At 29.7% G+C, this 14,571-nt stretch overlaps 1 protein-coding gene across 3 annotated transcripts; it reads right to left on the bottom strand.

Annotated features, from left to right (window-relative positions):
• Window positions 1–1,542: 1,542 nt before the first annotated feature.
• Window positions 1,543–13,339, bottom strand: LOC123296514 (transcription initiation factor TFIID subunit 4). Of its 3 annotated transcripts, XR_006535176.1 has the most exons (8): window positions 12,294–13,339; window positions 10,616–10,879; window positions 8,481–8,837; window positions 7,892–8,261; window positions 6,417–6,970; window positions 5,448–5,735; window positions 4,744–5,057; window positions 1,543–1,561 (listed from the first exon to the last, which is right to left on the bottom strand). XR_006535176.1 is itself a non-coding variant. In XM_044878006.1 (7 exons), the coding sequence occupies exons 1-7, from the start codon at window positions 13,182–13,184 to the stop codon at window positions 4,896–4,898; spliced, it is 2,886 nt and encodes a 961-aa protein (XP_044733941.1). In that variant the 5' UTR covers window positions 13,185–13,339; the 3' UTR covers window positions 4,681–4,895. The 3 variants fall into 3 exon arrangements, 2 of the variants coding, with proteins under 2 accessions (XP_044733941.1, XP_044733942.1); XM_044878006.1 differs by lacking the exon at window positions 1,543–1,561 and having other exon boundaries at window positions 4,681–5,057; XM_044878007.1 differs by lacking the exon at window positions 1,543–1,561 and having other exon boundaries at window positions 4,681–5,057; window positions 10,682–10,879.
• Between the last annotated feature and the right edge of the window lie 1,232 nt (window positions 13,340–14,571).

Here is a 14,571-nt window from a genome sequence, read left to right as displayed (position 1 = left end):
GCTTCTTTCCCTAACATATTCGGCATTTACACACGTTTTATAAATAGCATTAATCATAAAATCTTGTTATAGGCCAGTTGAAAATGTTTTCTTTGTGAAAATAAACGACGAGAAATTAGAAAATTTTTTTTGTATTGAGCCATTTAAGACATATTTTTTGAAAAAAAATTAAAGCCAGCGGTATCCTTTACGGTTTAGTGAAAATAGACTGCTTTTGATGGTTTTATGGTTTCTTAATTTTCACTATCTTATCAAAATTATTAACAAAATTAGTATTTTGGGAGTTTCCAATCCTTGATTGTTACATTAGGATAACATTAGGATATTGCTCAATTCTTTTAGAACTCGTCAACACGTTAATCCTTATCGCAAATATTATTATATTTATTTTCTTGAGAAGAACCTTAAACTAACTGGCTTATTCTTTCCTGTATAACTGCGCTAGCGACAGGTCAAGAAAACCACTAAGACACATTCACGCCGCTTCGGAATTTAAGTTTTCAATCGTAAAATAATTCATAAATTTCATCTCTGGTTTTGATTTTTACTCTAATTTGATTTATCTCCAAACTCATTTAATATTTAGAACTTAATAGAATTAATCCAGTATTCTTTAGTAATAAATAATTTGACGGTCCCCAATTGCTAAAAACAAATGACAAACAGCCAAGAAATTTTATAAATATTATCTCTAATATTCAGAGTATACAAAAAAATCAAGCATGAGATGTCGAAAAGGCTTCCAACAGCGATCAGTTTGATTTAAATGTCTGTTTCGATAATCAGGTATTTTAATACTACAAAATTCACCATCAGTTTTCTATGTAACGCTACAAATGTTTATAAAAGTTCTGTTTGTCAATAATTGGCTTAAAAATATATCGTATAAAAGCTATCAAAATTTAGTATAAATCATATACTTACACATTATACGTACTTTACACATATTAATATGGTAAAGAACAGGGGAGATGAAAAAAAAATAGAATTTTAAAATCATCGCACCACTCTCCTTAGCTTTTGTTAAAACCAAATTCGAATTTTCTACAACTTTTCTATGTAAAAACCCCGAACCATTTAATATGGAAAATGACCTTCGATAAAATTTCGTTAGAATTTGAGAAAATATTCTTCTTGTCAGACTGAACAAATGTCTCAGTGGGTACAAATCTCACCAGTGTGCCGTTTTCGAGATATTACATGTCAGTTCCCGATTTTCATTGAATTTCAAGAAGTGCTACATCATATGCAATCACATAATTTACGCCTGAAACGAAAACAAGAATGAGTTGGTTTCTGCTAAAATTACTACAAATGAGTTTACCCAACATTCTCAGAGTATCTCCTAATTTTTCCGAATACATGTGATATAACACCCCTTGAAATTCAATGAAAATCAAGATCTTCGACATGGAATATCTCGAAATCTCTCCATTTTTCATATACAGTGATCTAGGGTCCTTTATAGACTCAAAATTTTATTCCAACCTACCATCATTTATTTCACAATAGACAAGTAAAACGCAGTATCAACTGGACTATCACTTTAAAAAAAATAAACCTATAAGATAAAAAAAAAAAAAGAAAAATAATAAAAAGTAAAACATTTAAATTTCAATGACTTCTTTTATATTCAAAAAGTAAATTTTTCGGACCGATTTTTGTGTATAATAATGTAAATTTTTCATACTATGTATAATATATATATATATTACAATTACATTATTTTTTTAGCTTAAAAAATTATAATTAAAAAAAAAAAAAAAGAATAGAAGAAAAAATGAATAATAAAGATATTAAATTAATTAATTTTTTTTTTTTTTTGCAAAGAATAGAGGCCCACAACAACAAGTCGGAACTTACAAAATAACTATGTACAAAATTTCATTCCCCCATATAATAGAGGAATCACATTATTTATAATACAACTTTTTTTTTTACTACAGAATTATATAGTTAAGACACATTATTAAAGGCATTTTTCAATAAACGCTACACAAAACATAATAGTAAATGGTTTGTTTTTTCTTTTTTTGTTGAGTATTCAAATCAAATGATTTCAATAACGCGTCGATAAAAAAAAATAATTTACACGATTTTTATATAATAAAATTTTTAATACAATTTTAATAAAATAAAATATTTAACAAATTGTTAACCATACCAATAATTTAACAGTTTAGAAACTATGGTTTATAGAACATTACAATAATTTTTAAATTAATTTAATTTATACAGGGTGTTCATGTACAGTTCAGCTAAAAATAGGCCATTTTAGTTAAACTTATGGAGCCACTTTGTAGTAAGTTTAGCTTAATTGGTTTATTTTGAGCCGAAATTGATCTGGTAAAGCGTTTTGTCTGAAACAGACCTTTCAGATGCGCTTCTAAAAATCATTACAAAACAGTTTCATCATTATCTGCTTTGAAAAAAAATTTTCTTCTATAACACAAAATTTCGCCAACCTTGCAAACTTACGCAATTGATCAAATTATATCTTTATGATGCATACTTTAAGAACTGTAGCGTTACAGTAATAGATTAGTATTGGATTAAAATATTCTCTGGATTTAAAATTACTGAATTAACTTGAATTCTTAAAAATGAATTATTTTTAAATTAAACTATTATTCATTTAAAAAATAGAATCATAAATTAAGTTTGGTTTAGACCAGAGTGGCTGTCCATATATATAATATTGCAAAGGAAATGTCATGAGCTTAACAGTTCAAAATAATAACAAATGTTCCGATTTTAACGAATGAATAGTTGATTGATTCGAGTTTAATGTAAGCCTATTATAGGCTAATTATAAAAAAATCAACAGTGCACTCCAAGAATGTCATACGAACCAAAATAAAAATATCCGACTACAACTATCTTTAATCAGAGATCATTCTATACAATTGCATGCTTGTTTCCAACTTTTACGTGACCCTGCTCTAGTATAAGATCTTTTCTGTCTTGATTTTTTTCTATTACCGTATAGAGCAAATGTCGTCATTACGAGGCATACTTATTCAATTATACTGTGTTCAATGCATCATTTTTATTCAAATCAAAATTTGATCTAAAAAAATCATTGGCCAAAAATTAATTAGAAAAAAAAAGAATGCCGTTTTTTAATTAATTCAAATGATGAATTTGTTCAATCCAACATCATTTCATATATGAACTTTATAAACAACTTCAAAGACTCACTTTGAAGTAATCTCTTACACATTTGTAGCTCTGTCTCTCAAATCTGATAATAGCTTCGATTATATTCTGATATTAGGTTCTATTGAAATTGATATCAGAAAAGCAAGTTACAAGGGTTAAATAAAAACTCCTGCATAATTCGAGGAATTATAGACTTGGAGCTTCGTTTTCTCCTATTCCAATAAGGTGTTTCGGCTAACAATCAATTCACTTAAAAAGCTTTATAATTTGGAAATTCATGGCCAATTATAGTTAATTAGATTTGTATTCAAAATTTAAAAAATATAAAGCATTTAAAATTTCCTAACCCAGACTATTTTATTCAACCAATACTTTTTAGGCTTAATTGTGTAGATCAAAACGCTTGTAACGCGTAAACTTTGGAACTATCTCCAAAGTCAGTCTTGAAAATTATTACAGTATTTTCTTAAGCTTGGGAATTAAAAGAATCTCTTTCAAAATTATCCGAAAAGCTTACACCAAATTTAGTTATTTTCTGCCTACGTATATAATCGTTATCTAACCTTTTCTTCGACGAAGAATAAAATATTCTTATAAAAAAAACCATGTGGTAGAATAAAATTGCATAAAATTGTCCCCTATGAAAATACTATTTTCGATTGTAAAACACATACTTCAGGTTTTTCGAATCATTTAAAATTTATACTTATCTTTTATTGTTTCCGGAAAGGTATTTGATTTTAACTATCCGCGAGAATTGTTTTGTATGTCTGATAATTCAAAAAAATACTGTATCCTTTCCAGGATAAAACGAATTATTCGAAAATATATTCACTATCAAATTTCCTTTAGACTGGGTTTTATGAAGCGAATTTCTTTAGACTTCATTTTTTTTAAAAGAAACACATGAGAGGCCACAACGTTTCAGAGACTCACTTCATTTATTTCATCGCTAGACGTTTAAGTCGATGTTCGTGTGAATCCAGCTTTAGAATTTATCACTTTTAAAGACGACAGTGTTAGAAAATAATCTTACATAGCTTATATTTGTTTATTCTCAATATCATGATACCATCACGATATGACGACATCGATGTAATGTTAAAGACATTGCGCATCGATGACAGTAAGATTGTGTTAGTAAACAAACAGAAGCATATTCGTGGAATCTTGTTCTCATTAATATATAATTTCTCAATAAATTCAATTTTCATGTTTTAATTAAAACAATTTATTTCGAAACAAATAATCCATAATTTCTAAACATAATCTAGTAAAATGGAATGCAAACGAAATTGGAAATGTTTATATGTAAAACTTTCCACACTAATTTATAAATGCATGATCGTTATCGTTACAAAATTATAGAAATCAAATGATTTCAGTACTCAATATAAAAAAAAATCGTTCAACTAAAAAAAACACAATTACGAAATAACTATTTGAAAGAAAAAACCTTTTTTTTTACAATTCACAGGTAAAACAAAACTGTTATATTTTTTTTATTTATGACTTGGATATCACTTTCTCGTTTTTAAAACGTTTTCTTTAAATAAAATCAGTATATTATGTATATATCACCTTTGTTGAAAATAAATTCACTGATGCTGTTTTGACACAAAACACACGTAAGCGTTAACATTATTTTGAACCGTGTAAATTATATGAATCACAGAATTAATACACGGGCGTAATAACACTACAGTAGTCAAGCACCAGCAAAGTAGTTGCAATCACTTAAGATACGCTTGATATAACATCGTACTTTTACATTTGTCTTTCTCTTGTTCGAGTAAACATAATAAATCTCTAAGGTTTGCGCGTTTTAATCGCGGTCGGAATGGCATTTGATTTCTTCCACTTGATATTCCACTACCACTAGCGCCAGCGTTAACCTAAACAAAATTTAAATTTTAATACAGTTTTTACTCGACATCATTCATCATATAACAGAGATGGCGAATCAATAGCACGTAACACAATATTTTCGGCACGCCACCGATCACAAAGTTCGATCATGAAGTATTATAATTATTGTTTGTTATTGTAATTACATCGTGGATTACAATTGCTAATGAAGCAGGTGGGGTGGTTCACTCATAGCATAATAGTCAATTTCGTTTACAAAATTGTCAACGGGAAGTCGAAAAGATGGCACGTTTATACATAAATGTTCACAACCCCTGTCATATAATGATGCATAAATAAAAAATGAAAACTTAACCTAAAATATTTATAATTAAAACAAAAATATTTCATTAAATAAGATTTCTTTGTAATATTACCTGAGTGGACCCACTACCATTTTCATTGTCAAGTCGAGGTTTTTTCTTGGGACGACCAATAGCTTGTAAAGCAGTAAGATTCGCCTCCCTCTGTCGAAGTTCTTCTAACTCAGCACGTTGCATTTCTTTTGCTTTTGCTTTTAATTTGGCTTGCTCAGGATCTTCATTTTTAGAACGACTTTTTGCTGCTCTTATTAATAGTTCACGTTCCTGTTCGTCATGTCGTTTTCTCTCCGCCCGATCTAATTCTTCTAAAAATTTTAACTGTGCTCTCACGTCATGTGTTACCTGTAAGTATTTTCAGAATTATAAAGCTGTCCGCACAAAACCCGATCACTAAAAATTATATTCAAACTTTTGGTTTGTTAAAACGAAATTTTGTCAAAGATGTCAAAATGAAGCAAAAATAAAGGATACAAATTTTAGATTTTTTTATTTTCCTGGTATAATAAAGTGGAAATTTTTTAAATAGTAAGTAAGCGATAAACTATGTTCATTTTTGGACATGATATTTTGGTGCCCCAGCTATCGTATTTCAGATTATTTAATATCAAATTAAAGAAAACTTTAAAAAGCTCAGATTTATATTGTGACGTTATTCTTGAAGGTAAGTCATACGTTTTCATTTCTTTTAAAATCATTTCTTCACATAAATTTTATTTTCCATATAAAAATGAAATGGCAAGTCCTAATTTTTTTTAAACTCACTTGGGCATTATATTTACCTTCTTCGAAAGACTATAATTAGTATTTAGGCAGATAAATAGAAATAGGCTTTAGGATCATTTTTGATTCTCGAAAATTTAACCAGAAATAAATTCAATGTTCAGGAGAATAAATTCTGGAAATCACAATGATTTTATAATATTTCAATCGACGGCATAATGTCTACAAAATAGTCTGATACAATACAACTGTAAATATAATAACTAGTATAAAAAATATTTAAGCCAAAAAAAAAAAATGTACCTCATATCTAGAATCACTCTTCATAATTTCTATTCTATGTTCTGCAACTAATGCTAACTTTTCGACCATATTTTTTAATAATTCTTGCGTTGCATGTGATACAATTGCTGCAATATCACCAGACGCATCTTCTAAACCATGTGATTGTGTGATTTGTCGCAATCGTTGTTGCAACGGTCCAACATGTAAAAATAATTCATCCTTACAAGATCGTATTTGTGTACCTACAAATTCTGTTGAGCCCAATATTCGCTGTGTTTCTTCAGCCAAATTAACACCACCCATGGCGGCCACATCATTAATATCATCATCAGGCGCATAATTCACCGATGATGCAAACGATGATGATTTTTTCTCTTTCTCCTTTGTTGCAACTTTTGTTGATGTTGAAGGCACTGAAGGTTTTGCAGGTGTTGTTTTTGGTGTGGCAGTTCGTACTGGTGCAGGTGATCGTATTTGTTGATTTGGTGTTTGTTGTCTCACTTGCTGCATTTGGGGTCTTACACAGGCAACTCGTACTTGTGCCCCACTTGTTGGAAATAATGGTGGTGCACCTAAGTATATAAATATAATGTCAAATAAAGTAACAAAAAATAAACATTTCTTTGTTTTTTATATAAATAATCAGGGCCGGTTTTATTTATTTATTTATTTTGATACCAAATTTAGTATCTTGATATATCAAGATACATATACAAATAGATGTGCTATTCCAAATGATATTTTAGCTATCAAACATATTAATATACATAAATAAAAAGATGTGTCATTCCATAATAACAGAGTTATTCAATTAAGATAGTAAGAGTTATTAAAGCGTGATTCGGTATACCCGTGATTCGACTTATTGATTTTCAGCTTGGATTTGCATCAGGTTTTTAAACGTATGATTGGTCATATCCAAGATTTCAGTCCGGCAAACAGTTGTGTCAAGAATAATGATGCCAGACTTGAATTTTTATATTTTTTTTAATCAAAACGCCATCGTATAATATAAAATTGTACTTCAGTTATATAGATCAATTTTACAAAATAATAAAATAAAAAGTTTATTAAAAAAAAAATTGGACACGTTACAGACTGCCAGACTGATGGTTAAATATTAATCTAATATCCAATCAGCAACAAAAAATATTTTTGTATTTATTTTAAGACCATTTTATTTAATTGAACGTACAAGGAGTTCATGTTATAAAATGAAACTTTTCTTGGTGTAGGAAGGAGCGCTACTGTTTTACTTTTGACACTAAGGTGGAGGCAAAGCAAAGAGGTTTCAATTTTTAACATCTTATATAGGATATATACGTCTATACAGGGTATGTATGATGTTCGTGTATTATGTATGTATCTGTAATATGGCGTATCACGGACGCCAGATATCTATGAACTAGAAAATACAAATTCTGGTTTCATTAAGAAGATCTTGAAACAAACAAAAAATTGTGAAAAAAAAACTTCTATCGAATTATTTTTACCTGACACAGGATGTAATGCTGGTGGTTGTGATGCTGGAACAATGACATTATTCGTAGTAAAAGGTGTTTGTTGTCTCAATGTTGTAGTTGTTATCATTCGAGGTTGCGGACTTTGTCCTCTGATTGTAGGGGTAGCCAGTCGTGGTTGAACACCAGGTCGTACTACCGTTGTCGCTCCGCCAGGTGCCATTAATCTAACTTGTGTAGGTAAAGCAGGTCGTATCCCACTTGCCGTTTGTACCTGTACCGTACTGGTGATTGAAGGCGTTGAATTTGCCAAAGAGAACACAATATGACTAGGGGGTGGCTTTATACCATCGATTACCATTTCTTTTAACACTAGTGACTGTCTTAAAAGAGGTAAACTTTTCTGAAATAAAAATTGTGAAGAAACAAATATTAAATTTCATGTTGATCATTACTTTCATAAAGCTTCAGAAGCAGATTCATGATCTAAATAATGAACTTCTTCAAAACTATGAGAAAAAGAATAATACAAATACCGTATTTAGAATCCGGCTGTCAAAACCTTTGAAATAAAATCTAAACTGGTTTCTATTAGAAAATAGTAATCAAAAATTTATCTTACCTTTAAAAAACCAATTAAACATGGTTGAGGAGATGCATTTAATAGTCGTTCTAGTCGGTCACAAAACTCTTCTGGCTCAACTTTCATATCGATGAGCTCTTGAATTAATGTTCGAACATTTTTTTCAACATTCTTGGGTTCACGACTAGACAATTCAAGCAAATTAGCTAAAAATTTGCGACATTTTTCTTTGGTATTATCTAAAGACTGTTTTGGAGTGGTTTGCGTAACAATTGGCGCACCAGTTGATATTGTTTGATTTGAATTTACTAATGTTGTCGATGTAGGTACAATAGGTTGTTGTTGATGGGTACTAATTGGTGTCGCTGTTGGTGTTGTGGTTACTGTTGTCGGTGCCTAAAAATTATATTTATTTTTCAAATGTTTATTATATTTATTAGATTCTACAAATAACTTATCAATCTTATTGATTTGCATGCTCATTTCAAAATCAATTTTAAATTTTATACAAATAATATTCAAACATATAAAACATCTATTTATCTGCAACAATCAGTATTGAATTCGAAGCTGGCAAAAGCCCTTATAAAAATTATGATTAAAATCAATTCGTTGATATATAATATGGGAACTTTTATTAATTAAACCTCCTAAATTTCTACATCAATAAAATTTAAGAATTTTATTCTGCGAGACAGCATCCTTTTGGTTTAATGATTAATACATACTTGAAACTTCGTAAGTGGCTTCCTTTTGGCGAGTCTACTGGTTTTTCAAATGAGCATGATAACGTAATATTTAAGCTATCAGTTTATTTTTTGGCAATGTTTTTCAACTTTCAACTAAAATATACAAATTTCCAAACGCGATAATATTCATAAGGCTATGCAAGAGTAATAAGGACACAACTATAAATTCCACATTGCAGGAAACCCAAACACAAGAAAATTATTTTTCAAAAAAAAAAAAAAACAATGGGTATTGGCAGAAGGAAAAGATCCATTTGAATTCGAAAATATTCTGGAAGTTTAGCGACATTTATATGCGAAATTACACGGTCAAATTAATGGATGCAAAAAAAAAATTGTGTAAAATTTAAATAAAGTATGAAGGTAAATATATAAATTTGTTTGTGGTAAATATAATTTTCTTAATCCATTAAGCCGAAGAGCTGCATTCCCATATTTTATTATTCCTATTCCTATATTAACAACGTTTTTTATCTACAAATAATGATGATGGGTGAGGCTTAAATCATGTTAACAAGGAGACGCTGTAAAAAGTAGTCCCAACATATCATAAGTGAGAAATTTTAAAGAATTGATCTGATAATTTTATAAATTAGTGCTTTGCTACCTCAGTACAAAAATAGCAAGCCAAAAAAGTCGCTCTTCCTAGAATGCATTGACTTTAATCGTAAGATAAACTATAAAAAAACTAGCGTAACACTGTTTGTAACAAAAATTATCAAAAAATTTTAGACAAACATAAATAAATTAAACTTAAAAAACATGCAAATAATAAAATTAAGACTATATAGTACCAACAGATAAAATAATAGAATAAAAAACATATAAATTACAATAACAAAATCCCCGCCAAAATTGTAAAAACTCTAAAAATATTTTGGAAACAAAACGAAAACTACCTTCATTCTAAAAACAAAATAATTTCTTAATATGAAAGCATATAATTAATATTCGTTCCAGTTACATTAAAAAAAGATTATGTTTCAATAACAACATAGTAATATAATTAATGCTAATTACCCTCTTAGTACAGTCTTTAGCTAGAATTTCGTCCCCAACTTAGAAGAAAATATTAAACTTGGCATACATATAGATTATAGTTTTATTTCTGCAAAAAACATGCAACTTCTAACATTTATTCAATCGTCTAACATTCAAAAATCAAGTTAGTATATCTATATAGTATATTTCGGTATCTTGTTAACTTCATCGGTGAACGCACTGTATATTATTACATTAATACGTTCATAAAATCAGAACGGCTACCAAATTTCATACTTTCTTCTGGTCGGTAACTGTCAATATTTACCAGCTAAGAAACCGAACTACATAACCAAAATAAAAAAAACAAACAACAAATGATGAATCAAACAAAATTGACTACAAAGGAACGAAATAAAATTTTGTTGTTGTTTAAATTTTCACCTGTTGGACGATAGTCTTTCGAATAGTCAATGGAGGTCCCGTAAATTGCGTGTTCAGCCTACTTACTGCAGGTACCGTTTGTAGACGATATGTTGTTTGTTGTGTACCGGATGCAGCAGCTTGCGTTGCGCCGGCTGGAAGTGCACCACTTGGTGTTGGCGGTGCTGGACCAACTCGTAACAATTGGTATTGACCATTTTCAGTCTTTAGCAAGAGATGACCCTGTTGTCCGGGTTGTAATTGTTGTAAACTTTGAATTGTTATCTAAAATAAACAAATTTTATAAAATTTTTATTTCTTTAATTTAAAAATACTTGTAAAATAAGTGGATAACAACATATTTTATTTTAATACCCTGCATATATTAAATTGGAAATTGATGGCCCACTCGACGCTTTTAAAGCGACTTTTTTTGTTAAAAGAAACTCTAATATTGGATTCGAAATCATTTAATCTACATTACTAGAACCGGATCTCTTAATATTCCTGTTTCTGTTTAATAAAAAGTGTGAGATTTTCTTCGCTACATTCTTGGTTTTCAATAAATTGAAAACAAATAGGTAAAAGTTGAGAATCATTCTCTCGAATTTACAAAAATGCCAAGTCTTGTAATCTGAATATTTCATATTGTATTTATATAAGTATTTTTTCCAAATATAAGTATTGTATGCTAGAACTATTCAAAACAAGAGTTATTTTTTACACACTGTTTTTCAAGATATCATTTATAATTCCCAAAAAAAATATTCCCCTGCATACCAAGTCGAACCAGTCATAGTTCCTAGTGAAACGTGGAAAATAATTCAAAATAACTACTTTTTCATATTCCTTTACTTTGTTACTATTTTCCCAAATATTATTTACAAAATTGAAACTTTATTAATTACATTTTTCTGTAAGATTCATATATAAATTGACTCAATTCATCGAACAAAATAAGAATTCTAACAATTTTTCATAATTTCTTGATATTAATTATGTTATAAATTTCGATTTTTGCCCCAATTTCCTAGATCAGTTTTTTGTATTTTTAAAATACGTATTTTCGACTACCAAGTAGTCATCATCAGTAAAAATTAGCTAGTGATTACTCTTATTATGAATGTTACTCTTTGCTAATTTGGTGGCGGACTGTATTTCGATATATCCTAGAGTTCTCATTTATTATCTTCGATAATATTTATATTAATTATGTTAAATTATGGATTAAGTTTTACAGAAATTTTCCGAATTAATATGAAAATAAACAATATGATCTTTAATTTTATAACTAACCATTTTTTAATAAAACAGAAAGCAATCAGAGTAATTTACAATAAGCTTATTTTGGATACTTTTGTTTCCTCGTCAAGATAGATTAGATTGCCGTTTCGTAAAACAAATACTTCATTTACTATTCTCTAATTTCTCCGTTTTAAGTAATTTAACTAAATAATAATAATTTTTTCTCTCCCGAACTAACCTGAAAATTCATTTTTCAATTAAAAAATGAAAAGACAGTACAATTTAATTATTCTGGATCAAGTCATTGTAATATTTAAATAAAAAAATAATACGATAAATTTATGGAAAATCCAATGTAATTTTCATGATAAAATCTAATTAAAAACATTTCATTGTTTACATAATTGTAACCTCTAAATTTGTTTGTAAATAAAAGGATATATTTTGATCATACCGGTCCTTGTCTGGCTCCAATAACATGGGGGCTACCAAGAACCACTCTTGGTGGCATATTTTTTTGTCCTTGATTTGGTGTTCCAGGTCGTACATTAACAATTTGTACATTTGGAATAATAGCAGTTTGTTGTCCGGGTGTAGCTACCATGGTTTGTTGACCTCCTGCAGTAACAACATTATTTAAAGGTTTTGCAATAGTCATCACTCCGGGCATACTTGTCACTGGCATAGACGTTCCTACACTATTCACAATAGACGTTGTAACACTCATAGGTACAGTCACAAGACCAGGTGTACCTGGGGTAGCACTAGTTTTTATCACAATCGCGGGTTGTTTATGTACATTCGTAGTAGATGTCTGTATCGGATGCACTGTTTGTTGAGATAACGGACTTAAACCTATTGTTCCATTTGGTAATGTCTGTGAAGGAAATGTCACACGATTGTTTATTGTTTGTGTTCCTGGTGGATATACTAATTTGATACCTTCATTTGTTTTGGACATGTTACTTAGTTGGGCTGATGATACATTTGTAGACAATTGATTAATAAAACTATTGGGGATGCTCTGAGCACCCCCTGACATCGAAGCAACCACTGTACTGACTGCATTTGACGTTATTGTAGTTTGTATATGACTTGATGAGTTTATTTTATTTGAATCAATCACCGATTCACCGTTAGCAACCCCATGTTTCTGAGTATTGCCGCCGTTTGATATTGCACTGTTCAAATGATTTTGATTAATTACACTAGAAATTGTTTGATGGCTTGAAACTACTGGCGACGATGTAACTAGTTGATCTTCTAATGAACCCACTATTGCATTCACTGCCGACTCGTCGACGTCTGATCTAAGAGCTTCCTCGAGAAACTTAGCTGACGCCATTTTCTACCGAGGTCCAACTGTTAACTGAAAAGCGCATGCCTAATCTATTACATATACCCATAGTGCATTGGTATTATATTCGTATGCGCGGTGAGGGTTTGGGTTGTCAAATATTATCGCAACACACAAGACTTTTTCAGTTATTTGAACGTTTAGTCTTGAACTGTTAACAACAAAATAATTAATCTACAAATCAACAATTAAAGTCACAATAATTAAACTCAAAATTTAGCTCGTTTTTTACGGAATATTAGCTTGATGCTAAACACGCAGTTATCGAAAATTTGTAACGCACGCGCACTTTAATTTTTAATGGCGATTTGCAGCGTCACTTTCTTTACCTAAATAATAAAGATAAACTGTCATTTATTATTTTATGTGTAAATACTTTGTTTAGTTCTTTTATGTCGTTCAAATTATTCAATTCATGGTTTTAGGGAGTTTTTCTTGCTTAAATTATAATATAAGTTTTGTCTGATACGATTACGTAATCATGAAAATAATTGCAAAAAAATAAAAATGGATGATTCATAAATTAATTACGTCTCAGCACTATCCACGTACATGGCTTGTCATAATTCACTTTCAAACGCCATCTATGATTTATTCTTAGAACTACTCAAGGGTATCTATATTATCAACATAAAATGGTTGTAAAATATTTGTACGAAATACAAAACTCAATTTAAAAAATATTAATTCAGAACTTGTTTATTAATATAATGAGGGAAAAAGTTCCTTTGAACAAAATTTTGTAATAACATGCTTAAAAAATAGATCAATTCCGACATTTCGAACAAAAATTAACATTGCTATTTTTGTATAATAATTATGTTGTTTCTATCAAAGTAACACTTTCCGAAAATTTATGATTGCAGAAATTAGTTCAAATTACTTCGTAGCATTTGTAATTCATAATAAGCCTTCAGTATTATTTATAAAAGATAGATGGTACGGTAAGGAAAATTATTCTGCAATAAATCTTTGTTATTCGTAATAAGCGAATTTATTAATTATAAGACATTGCTAGTCACAATGCGTTTTGAAGATTATTAAGGGGCTACGCCACTATGACGTTCGGGAAAATAGACGAAATAAAAATTTTTTGCTATGATATTTTTCCCTAAAATACCCTTCTCTCCCCCCCCCCTCCAATAACACCACTTTCATAATGTGCCGGGCGAGAGACCTGGCCGGGGTGGCAACCCTAATCGTCTAAGAGAGTTATGTGAAATGATCTTGAGTTCATAAATATTTTACTATTTTATAGCCCATTATTTTTAATCGTTTGAAAGTAGTTTAGGGTTGCCGAGTTCTAGAACTCAAAAAAACCTACCGATTGACGCCTGATAAGTCTGATTTGGATGCGTAAGTGCCAAGAAAACTT

The sequence above is a fragment of the Chrysoperla carnea genome, chromosome 3, assembly GCF_905475395.1.
Source record: "Chrysoperla carnea chromosome 3, inChrCarn1.1, whole genome shotgun sequence".
Taxonomy (NCBI): domain Eukaryota; kingdom Metazoa; phylum Arthropoda; class Insecta; order Neuroptera; family Chrysopidae; genus Chrysoperla; species Chrysoperla carnea.
Note: the sequence above shows the minus strand (reverse complement) of the source record. Positions and strands in the feature narration are given on the sequence as shown.

What these genes read in the sequence shown, in the direction of transcription:
- LOC123296514 (XM_044878006.1), bottom strand. Translation starts at nt 13,184, where the DNA reads ATGGCGTCAGCTAAGTTTCTCGAGGAAGCTCTTAGATCAGACGTCGAC. An exon ending in TTGGAGCCAGACAAGGACCG is followed by an intron (nt 10,880 to 12,293) that starts GTATGATCAAAA and finishes TGTTTATTTTAG; the next exon opens with ATAACAATTCAAAGTTTACA. An exon ending in AGCATTACATCCTGTGTCAG is followed by an intron (nt 6,971 to 7,891) that starts GTAAAAATAATT and finishes TTATATACTTAG; the next exon opens with GTGCACCACCATTATTTCCA.